The sequence below is a fragment of the Bombyx mandarina genome, chromosome 09 (genome assembly GCF_030267445.1).
Source record: "Bombyx mandarina strain Sakado chromosome 09, ASM3026744v2".
Classification (NCBI taxonomy): domain Eukaryota; kingdom Metazoa; phylum Arthropoda; class Insecta; order Lepidoptera; family Bombycidae; genus Bombyx; species Bombyx mandarina.
In genome coordinates, this window is record NC_143216.1 from 8,521,185 (window position 1) to 8,538,479 (window position 17,295).

General features: G+C 43.0%; 1 protein-coding gene across 3 annotated transcripts in view; it reads left to right on the plus strand.

The window, feature by feature from the left end:
- The window catches only part of CAP (Cbl-associated protein), a 155,387-nt gene that overhangs the window by 5,023 nt on the left and 133,069 nt on the right, over positions 1 to 17,295 (plus strand). For all 3 annotated transcript variants that reach the window (XM_089729773.1, XM_089729774.1, XM_089729790.1), the window contains exon 2: positions 16,094 to 16,361. In XM_089729773.1, the coding sequence (XP_089585899.1) occupies positions 16,266 to 16,361 (96 nt within the window). In that variant the 5' untranslated portion in view covers positions 16,094 to 16,265. The remainder of the gene's footprint in view (positions 1 to 16,093; positions 16,362 to 17,295) is intronic.

Consider the following 17,295-nt stretch of genomic DNA (forward strand, 5'->3'; position numbering starts at 1 on the left):
ATCAAAGTTTGTCAATTTCTTGTTTGCTCTTGCACAATTAATAGTGAAATTAATTGACAGTAAGCAGTTTCAACAAATGGGTGAATTTCATACAATTTGTATTATTCATAGCTGAACGTGTCTGTATTTTCCTAGTTTCAAATAAAATAAACAAGTAAAATTAGCCAAAAAACTGCCCACCGAGTTTCTCGCCGTATTATTTCAGTGGGTCACGATTCCGATCCGGTGGTAGATTCTGCGAAGCACTGCCCTTACTAGGCTAGTGTTAGCAAATTCTCTCAGGTTGAGCCCGTGAGCTCACCTACCCGTCCGGGCGTAGCTGTTTAGCCGGAATAGCTCCTTAGGCTGCCAGCGAATAAAAACGGAAAAAACCGATTAATTTAGAGTAGAATAGACATTATTAATTCATCAAAATGCGATTTAAAAAAAAACGTCCTTTAAAGTTTTTAATATAATATAAAAAAATAATCTAAATGTTGAAGTGATTATGGTAGAATTTCGATCATTGTATGACCATTGGTAAGAATAAACATAATTTTTCGAAGGAAAAATAAAACTATGTGATTTAGGGATATACTGAGAAAATTCCCTTATAAATTGAAAATTACTAAGATGTCTTGATAAAATAGGGTTTTGCCGTGGCTTTACGAGCTGGAAATGACGTTGCCGACTGTCCACTCTTATCTATCGGCGACCCAACCCTTTTCACTGCCACTCTCATCCGCATTATGTACCTACTTTCGTTGATATCCTCATAAAGTCTTTCTACAGTAATAGAAGAAGACATTTCAGTTTTGATAGTGTATTTATTATAAAATAATCAAAGCACAGCAACAGAATAAAATTATAAGTAAAAAGTTTCAGTCCTGAGTTGAAGAAATTGTTGAGTCTTAAAAAAGGGATTGTTCTGTTTATTGAAATTGCTATATACGTATAATGTATTTTTGTGATCTTACACTAATTTAGGACAATTTTATGACGAGTGATAATATTTTTAAGGGTTTCCATTTCGCATTCAATGACGCAATTTGGGCGTACAAAGCTGTTTCTATCTCTAAAAAGCATCATTTAAAAAAAAAAAACATTTATTATTTATAATTTTAGGAAAACGTAAATTTAGTAAAACTTATAAATAGTAAATATGAAGCTAAGTTCTAATTCGTAGTATTAAAATATATTAACTGAAAAAAATAAACATGGCATACTGAATTTCAAATAAAATCCTCTACTGGTGACGTACAGCGATTGGTTAGTTCAATACAAATTGTATTCTGCAGGGAAATGGTTTAAATTGTTGGTTCCGCATTAAGCCATAAATCCTTTATCAGACCACTTTACTTATCGGCAGTTTGAGGCTTACTTTTCGTCCGTTCATTCTGAATGCCTTACTACACTCCAAACCAGGGATTTTCAATAAAAAGTAATAATGTGTATGACGCAATTATCTTTTAATTTAATTAAAATTTCGACGTTGTCACATTTCAGCTTTATACACTTTGTATATCTTTTATCTAAAGCTAAATTTTCCTTTTTTTTAAATCGTGTACTGCGGTGATTACTGCGTCATAATCTTCAAATTTATGGCCCTTAAGATGTTACTTTAAACACGGAAATAGGCACTACGAGCTAGGTTCGGTGAATATGGAGGACGTTCCATCAATTCGAAGCCAGCTTCTTGAATAGCAGCCATCGCAACTCTGAACTTGTGCGCGGAGGCGTTATCTTAACGAAACTAAATAACTTTAGCAAGTTTGCCACGCCAATGCTTGCGTATTTCCTCACACGACTTAGCTACTTGTTTTGCGTACAAAGTCCTCGTAATGATGGTTAGGATCTTCGATCATTACCACTCCTTGGCTCTTTCAGAAAAAAAACAGCCCATATTCTTACCGGCGGACGAAATTTCTTCTTTCTTTCTTTTACTGGTGGTAGGATCTCTTGAGAGTCCGCGCGGGTAGGTACCACCACCCTACCTATTTCTGCCGTGAAGCAGTAATGGGTTTCGGTTTGAAAGGTGGGGCAGCCGTTGTAACTATACTTGAGATCTTAGAACTTATATCTCAAGGTGGGTGGCGCATTTACATTATATACACCAGGTGGGCTGTGAGCTCGTCCACCCATCTAAGGAATAAAAAAAAAGACTGTTTTTTCGTTTTGGCCTATAGTGAAGCCATATTTCGGCCGTTGACATGAAACGAGCCAAAAATCGGTCAAGATTGGTGTAATAAACCAAAACAGCTTTGTGGAAATTTCAGTCTCTTTTGTTACTGTACCTCAGAAAGAATTCCGGGCACCCAGTGCGCCGACACTTTTTTCACATCCAAATGGTTGTGTTGAATATTATGGAAACTTCATATAGAATTCTTGTTTTCTTCTACAATAAAACAAACGATAAGACGACGATCCACCAGGACAATGTTATCAACTTTTTTTATCATTTGTTCAATCATTACCGATATAGGGCATCTCGTGCGGAAGTCGTCGTTTTTGGAAGTTCTTCCTCGCTTGAACTTTGCACACCAACGTGCAACCGTTCAATATGTAGGTGCACGAACCCTTAATGTTGATCTCAAGTTTTGATTAACCAGCTCCGAATTAAAAAATATCAAGCAGAGATATTCTATAATATTCATGCCAGCCAGTGTTTTTTTTTCCAAGAAGAATGTATCGCATTATCTCTATTTATTGAACACCCCGCGAATGTGTTTTTTTTCTAAAAAGGCTGGTAAATTTAACATTGTATGTTATTGAGGAATTACATTTTTAATTGTTAAATTGAGATCCATATTACAGAAGGAAACAGCTGTTCTTCTGCGTAATAGTATACGGAAAATGTTGTCTTGAAAATATTACTCTTCTTCTTTGCAATGTTTTAAAAGTTCATCAAACTTTTGTAAGACCCGACGTCTTACATTAAATATACAAGTTGTTATAGTACCAAACAGAGGATTGCGGATGTTTCAGGAGTTAATTCATGTCGTATGGTACGGGTTACATTTGATCGTATGTATATCAAGCATTTTAGTATTAATTAAAATCCTTTTCTTTCAGGACAGGTCTGAAATGGCAAGTATATGATTTTATTTGTAATAAATTAGAAAGCCTATGTTAAATTTGAAAAAATATTGCGTGAGAATCACAGTTTAGCTTAATAGCAGTAGGATACGCATTGATATAAGCCTTGGATCAATAACTTACTTACTTGTTCCAGATAAGGTATTCTATGTCTGGTGGTGGTGATTCAGTGTACACGGTATTAGCCATCAGCTTACCCCCTTGTTCTGTTGGGCGAGGCAACCGTTTGTCTCAATCGAGGTCCAAGACTTTTTAGGTTAAGAACGACGGTTTTAGTGTGGTTCGATTTACTGCTACAGCACCACCTCCTAATAATATATGTAGATATCTTGTTGGCAAAATAAAACTGACAATAGTAATTTCATTCCCTTTATTCTAATAATATTCATTCCGAAAATGGTTAATAGATAGTTAGTAGCTATATTAATGGCTTACTGTTAAAACAACAATACTGTTGTTCTTACTGAGTTATAATCACTTAGCACAATAATAAATTGAGGTAATGTCGGGTCATTGACCAATAACACCTTACAAAGAACTCTTACATACTACTGAAAGGTTCATTATAACGAATGTGGAAACGGCAAACAGATCAATGGATTAATTGCTAAGCGATTGAAATTAAAACTACTTCAAATATTATTACTAAATTAAATGCAAGAGTATGTACGCATATTCTTCATATTTCTCTTAGATCTGAAAGGAGTCATTAAATATATTATTATTACGAGCGAATAACCGTAGTCTTCCTCACCTTAGCAAATGAAATGTGACCGTTTTATATTTCCCTGTGGAAAGCCGTGCAATAAAGTATGTTGGCAATTTAAGGAGAATATGCATTTAGTAGCACGACAGCTATAAATTCAGACGTAGCAAATGAACGAGCTTCCGCGGGAGCTACATTCTGCGGGATCTCGCAGCCACTGGCGTGATATGGACATGAAATATGGCCTGAAATATTTTAAACTAAAAACTACACGCCTCGTGAAAGATCTCATTATAACGTCCGGTACCTGTTTTTAGTACAGCCCTATATCAAACGCTCTTGGATTTAGGTCGAGATTTGATGTTTGGTTAATTGATGATCCGATTTCCGATAATTCATTCGTATCGGAAGATCGGTACCCTAATTTCGTAGAACTAATCAAAAGGACAAATTTTAAATATTGGGTGTACGTATATACGAGTATATATGAATAATAATATGTAAGCACGCAATGTGTCTAGATATGATAACAATAGAAGTAGTTAAACCCACTGAGTGTCTCGCCCGATCTTCTTAGTGGGTCGCGATTCCGATCCGGTGGTAGATTCAGTGAAGCGCTGCTGTGTCTAGGGCCAGTAATAGAAATTTTTCAAGATGTGCCTACGAGCTCACCTATCAGTCTGTAAGTAGTTGGAATAATAGCCCTTTCGATACCAACTTTAGGTAGAGCAAAAGTAGTGTAATAAAAAATAAAAACCCTTTTTTTTTTAAATCGTAGTGTTTCATGATTTATATTGTAGTTTCATGACTTTTTCGTCGACTATGAAATTTAATCATCTATATTATGTTATCAATTGTAACAGAAAAGATATGTACGTACCTAGTTTGACAGTAGCCGTCCTGAAATAGTGATTATCAACAAACATTACGTGGCTGTTTTATTTTAGTTATCATACTAAGAGCACAATGACTGTAATGCGCCTAAAATAAATATTAAAGCTTTGATTCAATGTAGGTATTTATATGATTACGTGAGTCGTATCTGGGAATTGGTTATAGTATTATTCATTGTCTCCTTCGGAGGCGCTCGGGTAGCTGTTAGCAAATCCCGCCCCTCCTGGCTGAGCCTTTGCTCGCCCACCTATCCTGGTGAAACTGGAAAGGCCTCCGGGCCACAAGTAATCCTTCAATCAAAAAAAAAAAAAAAGTATTATTCAGAGAGTCAACCATTGAGAAAATCATTCCATGATATTATTAAAAGCTACTACATAATATAGGTTTGTACACTGTTTTTATACCAACTGTATTTGCGTACGATGGTTTACGCATACAATCACACTGACCCAAATGTGTACTGAATACATTGCGGCTCGATGCGATGGTGCACGTGTTTGAAAGCTTTCGAATGCTATTTAAACTATTTCATTTCACATCATTTTCATTTTTCGTTCTCATATAACTTTCTGTCATGAAACGTTTAGGTACATAAATGATAAAATTTCTTTAAATTTAAAAATATAAATGAAAAAGGAAATTTCATCAAAAATCTGCCTCCATTTGTTTTTTTTTTTTTAAATCGAACTCTGAGATGATTGTCACTCATTCGATCATTTAAAGAGTACAAAATTAATTATTTTCGATTTAAACTAGAAGAAATGTTTAAATTCGTATTGAGCTTTTACATCACTTGATGGACAGAGATCAGGGTGAGATGCTCAGTGTACTCAAATGAATACCTTTTTTCTTAAATATATTAGTACTTATCATGTGTTCACGAATGACTTCAACGATGAAGATATAAATATAAGATAGGTATGGATAGGTATAATAGGTATAAGTATATTATAATATATTATATTAAAACAATAAATGAATTAGGGAAATTATTGGTTTTTTCGTGCGTTGTAAGCTCACGTAAATAGGCGCCACTATCTTACCTACCTTTGCCAGGAGACAGAGATACGTTCGGGTTTGAAGGGTGTTTTTGTGCAATACAATTTTTACCGGTGGTCGGACCTCTTGTGAGTCCGCACGGGTAGGTACCACCATCCACACCGCCTTTTTCTGCCGTGAAGCAGTAATGCGTTTCGGTTTGAAGGATGCGGCAGCTGCTATATAACTATACTGAGACCATAGTACTCATATCTCAAGGTGGGTGACCGCGTTTACGTTGTAGATGCTTATGGGCTCCGGTAACCACTTAACACCAGGAGCTGTGACCTCATCCAACCTCCTCCTCCTTGCGTTGGTTTCCTCATTACTGAGGGTCGTGGTCATGGCCTTGAAACAGTTTGTTTTTTATAGTGCACCGCCATCTGTTCCTATCTGCAGCTGAGTGCAGAGCATCGTGCACTGTGGTATCCAGGGCTGCACGAATCTGGTCCGTCCAACGGGTCGGGTTCCTGCCTCTTGGTCGCTTGCCCTCGACCTTTCCAGTGACCACAAATTTCTCCAAGTTGTCACTGTCTTTCCTTGCGATGTGGCCAAAGTATTCAAGTATCCTTCGCACGCAAATGATGGAGAGTCTAGTCCGGATCTTCAACTGAGCTAGGATGGATACATTGGTGCGGCGTGCGGTCCAGAGAATACCCAACATCCTCCTCCAGCACCACATTTCGAAGGCATCAATCCGATTGCGGTCAGCTTTCTTTATAGTCCATGTCTCTGCTCCGTATATTAATATTGAAAACACTAGTGTGCGGACTAGGTTGCTCTTGGTGTTCATAGAGATATTTTTGTCCTTCCATATTTTGTCCAGCTGAGACATGGCACCTTTTGCCATCCCAATCCGTCTGCGAATTTCCGGTTCACAAGAGCCATTGTTGCTGATATTGGAGCCCAGGTAAACAAAGTTGTCCGTTACTTCTAAATCCAACCATCTAAGCAATAAAAACACTAGTCCCGGTGTGCTAAGTGCGAGTTTTTTAACGTTCTCGATAGCGTAAAAGTTAACTCAACTTTGTATGCAGTTGGAACAGCGCCCCTAACGGTAAACGTAGGCAAAGGTTCCAACTCCATACAAATTTGACTTAATTTTACCGAGTTTTGAGTTTATTTTATTGAGAACGTTAAAAAAATTTCACTAAGCACACTGAGCGCATTCACTGCGTGATGCAGTTGTTGCATCATATTACAAAAATAAAATAATCTTAAAATGCTAGTTTTGATGAATTATACGAACACCTTCCATGGTTTTTAATTTAGACTCATATTTAAGTACAACATTTGAAATTTTTCATACTTTAAATATTTTTCTTAAAATTATGTTGTAGAAAGCTTCTTACTTTTTAAGTATAGGACAATGTTTATGTTTGGATTTGTTCAATCAAGGCCGTGGAAATGGAATCAACCCAGTCCCTTAACGAGAGGTCCTTTAGGAAATCACTATAGACCCACCATTCGATTCGATGTAATAAAATAGCAAGATCCTGGACATTTGTAGTTTTCAATAGTTATTCTCTAAAAGTGCCTTTGTTACCAGTAGTCAGGGTTCATATTAGGTTCTCTTAACCGTCCGGCTGCTTTTGTGGCCTAAGGGAGAGGGTCAATTTAATTAATTACAGAAACCACAACGTGCACCGTATTAAACCTTAGTTACGACATATTATTTTACTTTCTACGGGTGATTACGATATTTAATGTTATCGCCTAAAGCACCATTATCGAGAGGGCGTATGGTTCTTTGCAAAATAAAATAATAGTTCTATGAAACTGATACGGCTTCTGTTGAAATCTGTGATATTTAAAAAAATAGCTAGTCATATACAATGTAATCTTAACTCATAAAACACGTGTACATTCTCATTCCATTATTTTTAGCCTTCGATTAACTAAATGTAGGATGAGTCATTCTCGCAAGAGCTATTAAAAGCTTCGGACGTCTTTGAAGTTTGAACTGACACTTGGCTTGGTGCTGATCTATTCATGTCAAATTGTCCTACCTTCTCATTGTACTTGATAACACGAGATCGGCTACCTTCGTTCTTTGTGCGCGATTGTGTAATCAACAAAAATATCATCAAAATGAATAGGAAACTATTAAAATCAAAGACGAAAATGAATGTTTACGCACTTTCACCCGTAATCCCAAATGGTTCATTTCAAGTATTTCCCTGCTAGCAAAACTTCGATTCGATTTCTAACAAAACTATTGATGCTGAATATGAATGTTTTAAAATAACAACACGCGCTTAATTTTATTGTGTTCTTTTGGGTGAAGAGAAAAAAGCCACATTTTTAAAGCAATAATTCCCTTTTTACACTCAGTTTTCTTTTCACATTGTAATATTTACAAATTCAATGAGACAATTACAGATATAATAGAAAAGATTTTTTGGAACGAAGTTCCTTATGGGACGATGCGGAGACCCCTAACCGGGAAAAACGTCCGTAATGTAAGATTTTTGGTCGTAATGCACACAGTGTACGGCTTAACTTTGTAATAACGTACAAGTTAGTAATGCACATATTGTACGATTTAACTTTGTAATATCATACAAAAATAACGTATTTTTATCATTCATTGACCACGATCTCAGAGCGTTCGTTTGCGCAATACACTAACTCTTATGCAAACAACCGTGAATGAAGTGTACCACAATAAGTTCGCACGCTACCGAATGACCGTGGGTTATTGCGAAACCTCCAGTTTTATTTTCTTTATACCTCGAATAGAACTTAAAATTAATATTATTATAATAAGGAACTTCGTTCCTATCCGGTGTCCCACGACACCACACATCTTTTTTTATTTTATAACAAGGAAATATGTATATTTTCTCGCTGTCATCACGATTTTCAATTTGCCCGGTTAGGTTCTGGAAATGGTACATGTGTTTACAGATTTGTCACAGTGCCGGCTGGAACTCGCCCGCAGCGCAGGCTTCGACAAACCACAGCCATTCAGCTAGATTCCGACTGACAACATTAATTCCTCTCTATGTATCAAAGGCATTCGGATAACCTACATTTGAATTTTTTAATTTAAATAATAAGCCTGAGTTTATTTTAGTGAAATTGAATGAATTTATTAAAATAATTGATTATAAGTACAACCATAAGCAGCGGCTTGGCTGTGCTCCTGGCATTGCTGAAGTCCATGGGTGACGGTAACCACTCACCATCAGGTGGGCCGTATGCTCGTCAGACTACAGGGGCAATAAATAAAAAATTCGAAATGGTATAAAAGCGATTTCTTAAAATGTAATTTTGAACTAAGCTTTTTAATTCCAAAAGCCATTAGTAAATTCCTGGTTTGCCTTCAGAAGACTTGTCATATTTCAGAACAGCACTCTTGTTAGTCCTAGTTACTTTGTTAGACTTTTTGGGCAAATCTAATAATATTTAACGCTGACTTAAAATACAGATGAAATTCCGATAGCAATTTAATTCAACACCATTTTTTTATCTTCCATTTTGGATCGCGGTATGCTTAATCGGATTTTTACAAAAGATATAAAAACGTGATTGCGAAAGCTGCCTTTGATACCCTTAGGAAAAATATATCTACAAATCTACTGTGCTACAGAAAATAGGCGGGAAACTAGAATTTACTACGACAATTACAAAGCTTTAATTAAATAGGGGAGGTTTTCATCCTGCGATATAGACAGTTTAACAGTTCATTGAGTTAATCGTTTACAAGACATTTTTTTAGAAACATACCATTTTATATGTAAATATATATATATATTTTTATTGCTTAGATGGATGGACGAGCTCACAGTCCACCTGGTGTTAAGTGGTTACTGGAGCCCATAGACATCCACAACGTAAATGCGCCAACCACCATGAGATATAAGTTCTAAGGTCTCAGTATATGTAGTTACAACGGCTGCCCCGCCCCACCCTTCAAACCGAAACGCATTACTGCTTCACGGCAGAAACAGGCAGGGCGGTGGTACCCACCCGCGCGGACTCACGAGAGGTCCTACCACCAGTTACCGTCGGGGAATCCAGGCAGGCTGCGCGTGGGCTGGATAGCGGCCCACGTGCGCCTGCTTGAACCACGCGCCTGGCGATGCCTCCGGTGCTTTAGCACCGGACACGGTCTCGCCAGGTGCACTAGCTCGGTTGACCGCAGCGGTCTGTGTTTCCGCTGCGGCCAGCCGGGCCATAAAGCGGCGTCCTGCGCGGCCGCCCCGCACTGCGCTCTGTGCGCTGCGGCCGGGCGCGGGGCTAACCACCGGGCGGGAGGAAAGGCGTGCCTCCCGTCCGGTGATAACACCGAACGCAACCGGCACCGGAAGTCAAAGCGCCGGCAGAGGAGAAAGTTGGCCAGAGGAGCACTGGCCAACGCTGTAATCCCCGCTGCGGCACCGGTGCCGGAGGGTGGGGGCAGCGGTGAAGGGGAGGGAGCGATGGATGTGGTCCAACAGTAATGGACCGCACCTATCGCTTCCTCCAAGGAAACCTGAACCACTCCGCCAGAGCTCAGGACATGCTGTCTCAGAGTATGGCGGAGTGGTCTATAGATGTGGCTGTGGTCGCCGAGCCATATTTCGTTCCCCCGGCAAATGATTGCTGGTTCGGGGACGATGGCGGCCTGGCGGCCATAGCCATAAGAAGAGACGCGGCGATCCCCCCCTGGCGATGGTGACCAGGGGCCAAGGGTTCGTCGCGGTGCAGTTGGAAGGGACCGTCGTGATCGGGGCGTACTTCTCTCCGAACAGGCCTACTGTCGAGTTCGGGCATTTCCTGGGCGGGATCGGGGCGATTGCTCGCCGCCTCGCTCCCCGTCCAGTGATTCTCGCGGGGGATCTCAATGCGAAGTTTGTCGCATGGGGCTCCCCCCGCTCGGACGCTCGTGGTAGGCTACTGGAGAGGTGGGCGAACGCGGCCGGCCTCTGTTTGTTGAATAGAGGTTCGGTTGCGACGTGCGTGCGGTGGCAGGGCGAGTCTATTGTGGACGTTACGTTCGCAAGCCCGGCCATCGCACGCCGTATCCGCGACTGGAGAGTTTTGGAGGGGGCGGAGACACTGTCAGATCACCGATATATTCGGTTTGATCTCTCCGCCCGCTCCACAGTCGCGGACGTCCACGGGGACCACCCCCGTGGTGCGTCCCGGTCATTCCCCAAGTGGGCACTGAAGCGCCTGAATAAGGAGCTCCTGATGGAAGCCTCTACGGTGGCGGCGTGGGCGCCCATGCGTCCACACCCGGTCGAGGTCGAGGGAGAGGCAGGGTGGTTCCGGGACACGATGTGTCGCATCTGTGATGCGTCGATGCCCCGGATCGGCCCTCGACTTCCTAATCGCCAGGCGTACTGGTGGTCGCCCGAAATTGCGCAACTCCGCGTGGAGTGCGTTCGGGCGAGGCGCGAGTGCGCCAGGCATCGCCGCCGCCGCCTGCCGCGGCGCAACGATCCGATTGCGTTCGCGGCAGCAGAGGCCCGGCTGCACGGCGCATTCCGCGTCGCGCAGAGGGCATTGCAGCTGGCCATCAGAAGAGCCAAGAACCAACACATGGAGGGTCTCTTGGAGACGCTGGATGAGGATCCGTGGGGGCGGCCCTATCATATGGTGCGCAATAAAATGCGCCCATGGGCCCCCCCGATCACGGAGCGTCTCCAGCCTCAGCAGCTGCGGGACATCGTCTCGGTGCTTTTCCCGCAGGAGCGGGAGGGATTTGTCGCTCCCGCTATGGACGCACCGCCGGACTACGACGGCGAAGTCCCTGCTGAGGTGCCCCATATAACGGGGGCGGAGCTCCGTGTGGCCGTTCGCAAAATGTGCGCGAAGGACACTGCACCCGGCCCGGATGGCGTCCATGGCCGGGTTTGGGCCTTGGCTCTTGGTGCCCTAGGGGACCGACTCTTGAGACTTTACAACTCCTGCCTCGAGTCGGGACGGTTTCCTTCATCGTGGAGGACGGGCAGACTCGTGCTGTTGAGAAAGGAGGGGCGCCCGGCGGATACTGCCGCCGGGTACCGTCCCATCGTGTTGCTGGATGAGGTGGGCAAGCTGCTGGAACGCATTCTGGCAGCCCGCATCATCCAGCATCTGGTCGGGGTGGGACCCGATCTGTCGGCGGAGCAGTATGGCTTCCGAGAGGGCCGCTCAACGGTAGACGCGATCCTTCGCGTGCGGGCCCTCTCGGAGGAGGCCGTCTCCAGGGGTGGGGTGGCTTTGGCGGTGTCGCTCGATATCGCCAATGCATTTAACACCCTGCCCTGGTCCGTGATAGGGGGGGCGCTGGAACGACATAGAGTGCCCCCTACCTTCGCCGGCTGGTGGGTTCCTACTTAGAGGACAGATCGGTCACGTGTACCGGACATGGTGGGATCCTGCACCGGTTCCCGGTCGTGCGCGGTGTTCCACAGGGGTCGGTGCTCGGCCCCCTTTTGTGGAATATCGGGTATGACTGGGTGCTGAGAGGTGCCCTCCTCCCGGGCCTGAGCGTAATATGTTACGCGGACGACACGTTGGTCGTGGCCCGGGGGGGGAGTTTTGCTGAGTCTGCCCGTCTTGCTACGGCTGGGGTGGCGCATGTCGTCGGCAAAATTAGGAGATTGGGCCTCGACGTGGCGCTCAGTAAATCCGAGGCCATGTGGTTCCACAGGCCCCGGAGAGTGCCACCTGTCGATGCCCATATCGTGGTTGGAGGCGTCCGTATCGGGGTCGGGGTGCAGTTGAAGTACCTCGGCCTCATTCTGGACAGTCGTTGGACCTTCCGTGCTCACTTTCAGAACCTGGTCCCTCGTTTGTTGGGGGTGGCCGGCGCGCTAAGCCGGCTTCTGCCCAACGTCGGGGGGCCTGACCAGGTGACGCGCCGTCTCTATACGGGGGTGGTGCGATCAATGGCCCTATACGGGGCGCCCGTGTGGGGCCAGTCCCTGGCCGTGGGGGTGGCGAAGCTGCTGCAACGGCCGCAACGCACCATCGCGGTCAGGGTCATCCGTGGTTATCGCACCATCTCCTTTGAGGCGGCGTGTGTACTGGCTGGGACGCCGCCTTGGGTTCTGGAAGCGGAGGCGCTCGCCGCTGACTATAGGTGGCGGGCTGAACTTCGTGCCCGGGGCGTGGCGCGTCCCAGCCCCAGTGTGGTCAGAGCACGGAGGGCCCAATCTCGGCGGTCCGTGCTGGAGTCGTGGTCCAGACGGCTGGCTGATCCTTCGGCTGGTCGTAGGACCGTCGAGGCGATTCGCCCGGTCCTTGTGGATTGGGTGAATCGTGACAGAGGACGCCTCACTTTCCGGCTTACGCAGGTGCTCACTGGGCATGGTTGTTTCGGTGAGTTCCTGCACCGGATCACAGCCGAGCCGACGGCAGAGTGCCACCATTGTGGTTGCGACTTGGACACGGCAGAGCATACGCTCGTCGCCTGCCCCGCATGGGAGGGGTGGCGCCGTGTCCTCGTCGCAAAAATAGGAACCGACTTGTCGTTGCCGAGTGTTGTGGCATCGATGCTCGGCGACGACGAGTCGTGGAAGGCGATGCTCGACTTCTGCGAGTGCACCATCTCGCAGAAGGAGGCGGCGGGGCGCGTGAGAGACGCACAATCCCGCCGCCGTCGAGCGGGGGCCAGGGAGGCGGATTTCGCCCAAGCCCTGGCCCTCTAAGTGTTTCGGGTCCCCCTCACATGTCGGTCTGGGGACCGGCGAGGGGGGCCTAAGAAGACGACGTGCAAGCTGCTCTGCACGCGTTTTACGCAAGAGCATCCGGGTGATGGAAGGCCGGCTATCCTCGACCCACGCTGGTTCTGGCCCAGCGGGGTATTCCGTAGGGTAACCCACTCTAACCGGCGCCATCTAGGCGGGCTTCGGACAGTCTGCCGACCGAGAGGGCTGGTGGTCGTGGCGCCGACGACCGCCAGTCCGGCGTCCCGAGGGGGAGGGTGATGGGAGAGATGTGCTCCGCACTAAACGCTTCACTTTCCCCCCTTTGCCTTGTCATGAGTTCTGTCTCATGCGAGGTTTGGACGTTGGTTGTTGAGCGACAGGAGGTTTTAGTCAGTTCGACTCTGACATACCCCGCCCAGTATCCCCAGAAAAGGGCGGAAGTCCGGCGATTTCCTCCTGACAAAAAAAAAAAAAAAAAAAAAAAAAAAAAAAAAAAAAAAAAAAAAAAAAAAACCACCAGTAATATTATCTAAATAGATGTATTTTAGATACAGAAAACGTTCTAAAAAAAAAACAAGTTTGTATCACGTAGACATGTTTGAAGTGAATCATTTGCCACGTACTAGTCGACCTCCAGTGCTAAAGTCTGCATCATATCCTGAAATAATTCAGTTGTTAGCGTTACCCACTAACCTCGATACTAATAAAATTACTTGTACTTTACGACGCTGCTCTTTACATAGTTTCTATTAAAATACTAAACAATTTTGCAGCGAGATACTTTGTCTGAGTAACAATCCTTGGGCATGGTAATCAAGGTTTTGATGACGTATGAAGCGATGCGATTATACCGATCATGAATGATTTGGTGTAGAAATAAAGTCGTGTAACGAAAAAATCAAACCATAATTATTATTAAAACTGTACTATTTTATTGGTTCAATTTCGCGTTTATTGTCCTCTTTTTGATTATTATTTCTGACTTTTCGGATACTATATAGCTTAGTAGATAAGTTAGGAAAACATTATACACGAGACACCGCCTTAAATTTTTTTTCAAATTTTATGCACGATTCGTGAAACCCGAAAAAAGAATTAACTAAAAAATATATGAAGAGCGTATTGGATCTTCGCACGGATATGTACCTCCTTCTTTTTTTACCTTTTCTTTGGTAGCCTAAGAGACTATTCCAGCGACGCCGCTGGGGCGGTTAGGTGAGCTCCCGGGCTCAATCTGAGCTAAATTGCTAACAATAGCCTAGAAATAGCCTAGCCTAGCCTAGCCCTAGCAAGAGCAGTGATTCGCAGAATCTACCATCGGATCGGAATCGCGATCCATTGAGAAGATTCGGCGAGAAATTCAGTGGGCTGTGTCTATACGATAGTTCGCCAGGTACGAGGTAGTACGAGGAGTACCGTCGTCCTCTCTTTTTCTGCAGCAATGCTCTAACGGTTTCCAGTTTGAAAGGTCGGATAGCCGTGACGCAATATGACTTAAGACTTGAGGTAGCGGCACTCACGTTGTGATGTCCATGGGCTTTTAATATCTGGCGTAATCTTTGTCACTGATCTATTCAAGAGACGCATAAAAATGTATGTGAAATCTCTCTTGACTAAAATTCCGTTGCTGGTGTTATGATGTGGTTTGAAAAATCATAAAGATAAACGCTTTGAATCTATTTTTAAATTTTACTTCAACATCAGCGATCAAAAATTATTCCAGAATCTATCGCTTTGTTATTTAAATTTAGAAAATAGTGCCGCGATTTGCTGAGTTTCATGTTGAAGATACCAAAATTCTTGTTTCTAAAATCTTTACCCTTGTCTCTGATACGTTGAAATATAGCGTTCAAATAACCGAAAAGCCTAACTTTGATGTAAAACCAGGCAGATTTCAGCAATTCCGTCGATTAAATAGAACAAAAACCGGTTAATTATTTTTCACGAGCACTAGAGTCCCTATTAAAAGACATCTGTTACACCCGAAGATGTTTGGTATGCATTTAAAAGTTTACGAGCTATTAGAATGATCATGCTGACCGATCACTTCTAAATATACTCCGTCGTATATTAACCACCCAAGTTGTTAAACTGATTGAGTAACCCGACCATGTGTTAATGTAGTTTACATTCATTACCTAACTAGTAATTTAAATTATACTCGTGCTAATCAGGACTTGTTCAATTTAAAGGTATTTCCCATAGATCTTGTAAAGAATACCAATAGACTAACATTACACCAGTATACGATTTTACTAGTCGGAGTGGTGGGGCTCGATGGGGTTTAGTCGGTAGTCGTTCTGCGGGGCAAGTGCTTCGCGCGCCTTTTTCAAGGCGTAGTCTCCTGTGAGAAATTGGGGGAGGTGAAGGACCTCGGCTCTTCTCTTCTCCCCTTCTTCCTCTCAGGAGGCGCCGGAGTCCGACATAACCCGGTCCGTTACCCCCCTCGACCGGGTATCCGTAAATGGATTCCCCAGCGTTAAAAAAAAAAAAAAAAGGACCTCTTGTGAGTCCTCGTGGGTAGGTACCACATTGCCTTACCTATTTCTGCCATGAAGCAGTAATGTGTTTCGGTCTGAAGGGTAGGGCAGAACTTATATCTCAAGGTGGGTGGCGCATTTACGTTGTAGATGTCTATGGGATCCAGTAACCACATAACACCAGGTGGTCTGTGAGCTTGTCCATCCAACTAAGCAACAAAAAAATGAAAAATAAACTTACGAAAAAACTGTAATTATTTCTTTTGTTACAGGTTAAAAACACAGGATTGAAAATAATTTAATTGTGATAAATATAAGGGCTTCCAATTTACACCTTAATGTTTCTACGACATGAGCAAACGTTTTCCGGACACTTTTCGTTTTAAAAGTGTTGTTACATTTTCATTTTGTACGTGCTTTATACGATGAAGTGAGAGTCAAGCGATGACTACGAAGGAAGTGGAACTGACAGGTGGCGTACCCTGGGGATTTCGCATGCACGGCGGAACTGACCAGAACCAGCCGCTTAGAATATCACGGGTTAGTAAATTAAAGTTAATTTAATATTATATTTTCTTAGGTATTAGCGAGCGGTAGACAGAATTAAAAATACTTTTACGGTTTAATCTTGAGTTTTTACGGTCATTGTATTAACGTTTTTCTACATAACACACACACACTACATTTTTAACGTTTCAAATACTTTGTAGTTTTTCGTAATATATGAAATATAGATACGAAAGCTTAATATTAATAATATTATTTTGTGAACGAATGTGGTTACCGTCAATAAATATAATTATTAATAATTAATATAGTCTGCAATCACGTATACATTTTACGATATACAGAATTCGATTTCAAATTATATTCTAATTAAAATAACAAAATTCAGCATCAGAATGTGACTTGTTAATTATAAAAGAGTTTCTAGTAGTTGAGAACCCTATTAGCTCAGAAAGAAAAGTAATTTCCTTGAATTCCTTGGGGGTGTAGTGTCAGATTACGCAATTAAATGCCGCTATAAATGAAAGAGCGAAACAATTCGTTTCGCTCTTTGTTGGTGGACAACTGTATAATTTGTCAAGAGTACTGTACCGATTATTGTGGCGGTGAGGTGTGAAATGTACCATAGAGATTTACTGAAACAGATTCACTTACATTTATATGACTTTTGAAATATTTCATAGTTATATCCACTTAGCTCTTTTATTTGAATCTAGGTTATGTCGGTAATTGTCATTATAGAATTACAATTTTTCGTAATGCTTCTGGGGAATGGGATAAGAATAAGATTACCATAAATTGTGTTTACTGAACAAACAACAATCAATCATTAAAAAAATGAGACTCCTCTTCTTTAATAAAACCAGTGACGTTTTCCTCATCTTTATACACATAACTACCGCAGGTAATCAATCAGGATTTTTAAGACAAGATTAATTTCACTGTAATCATTTCTGTAGTTTATTAC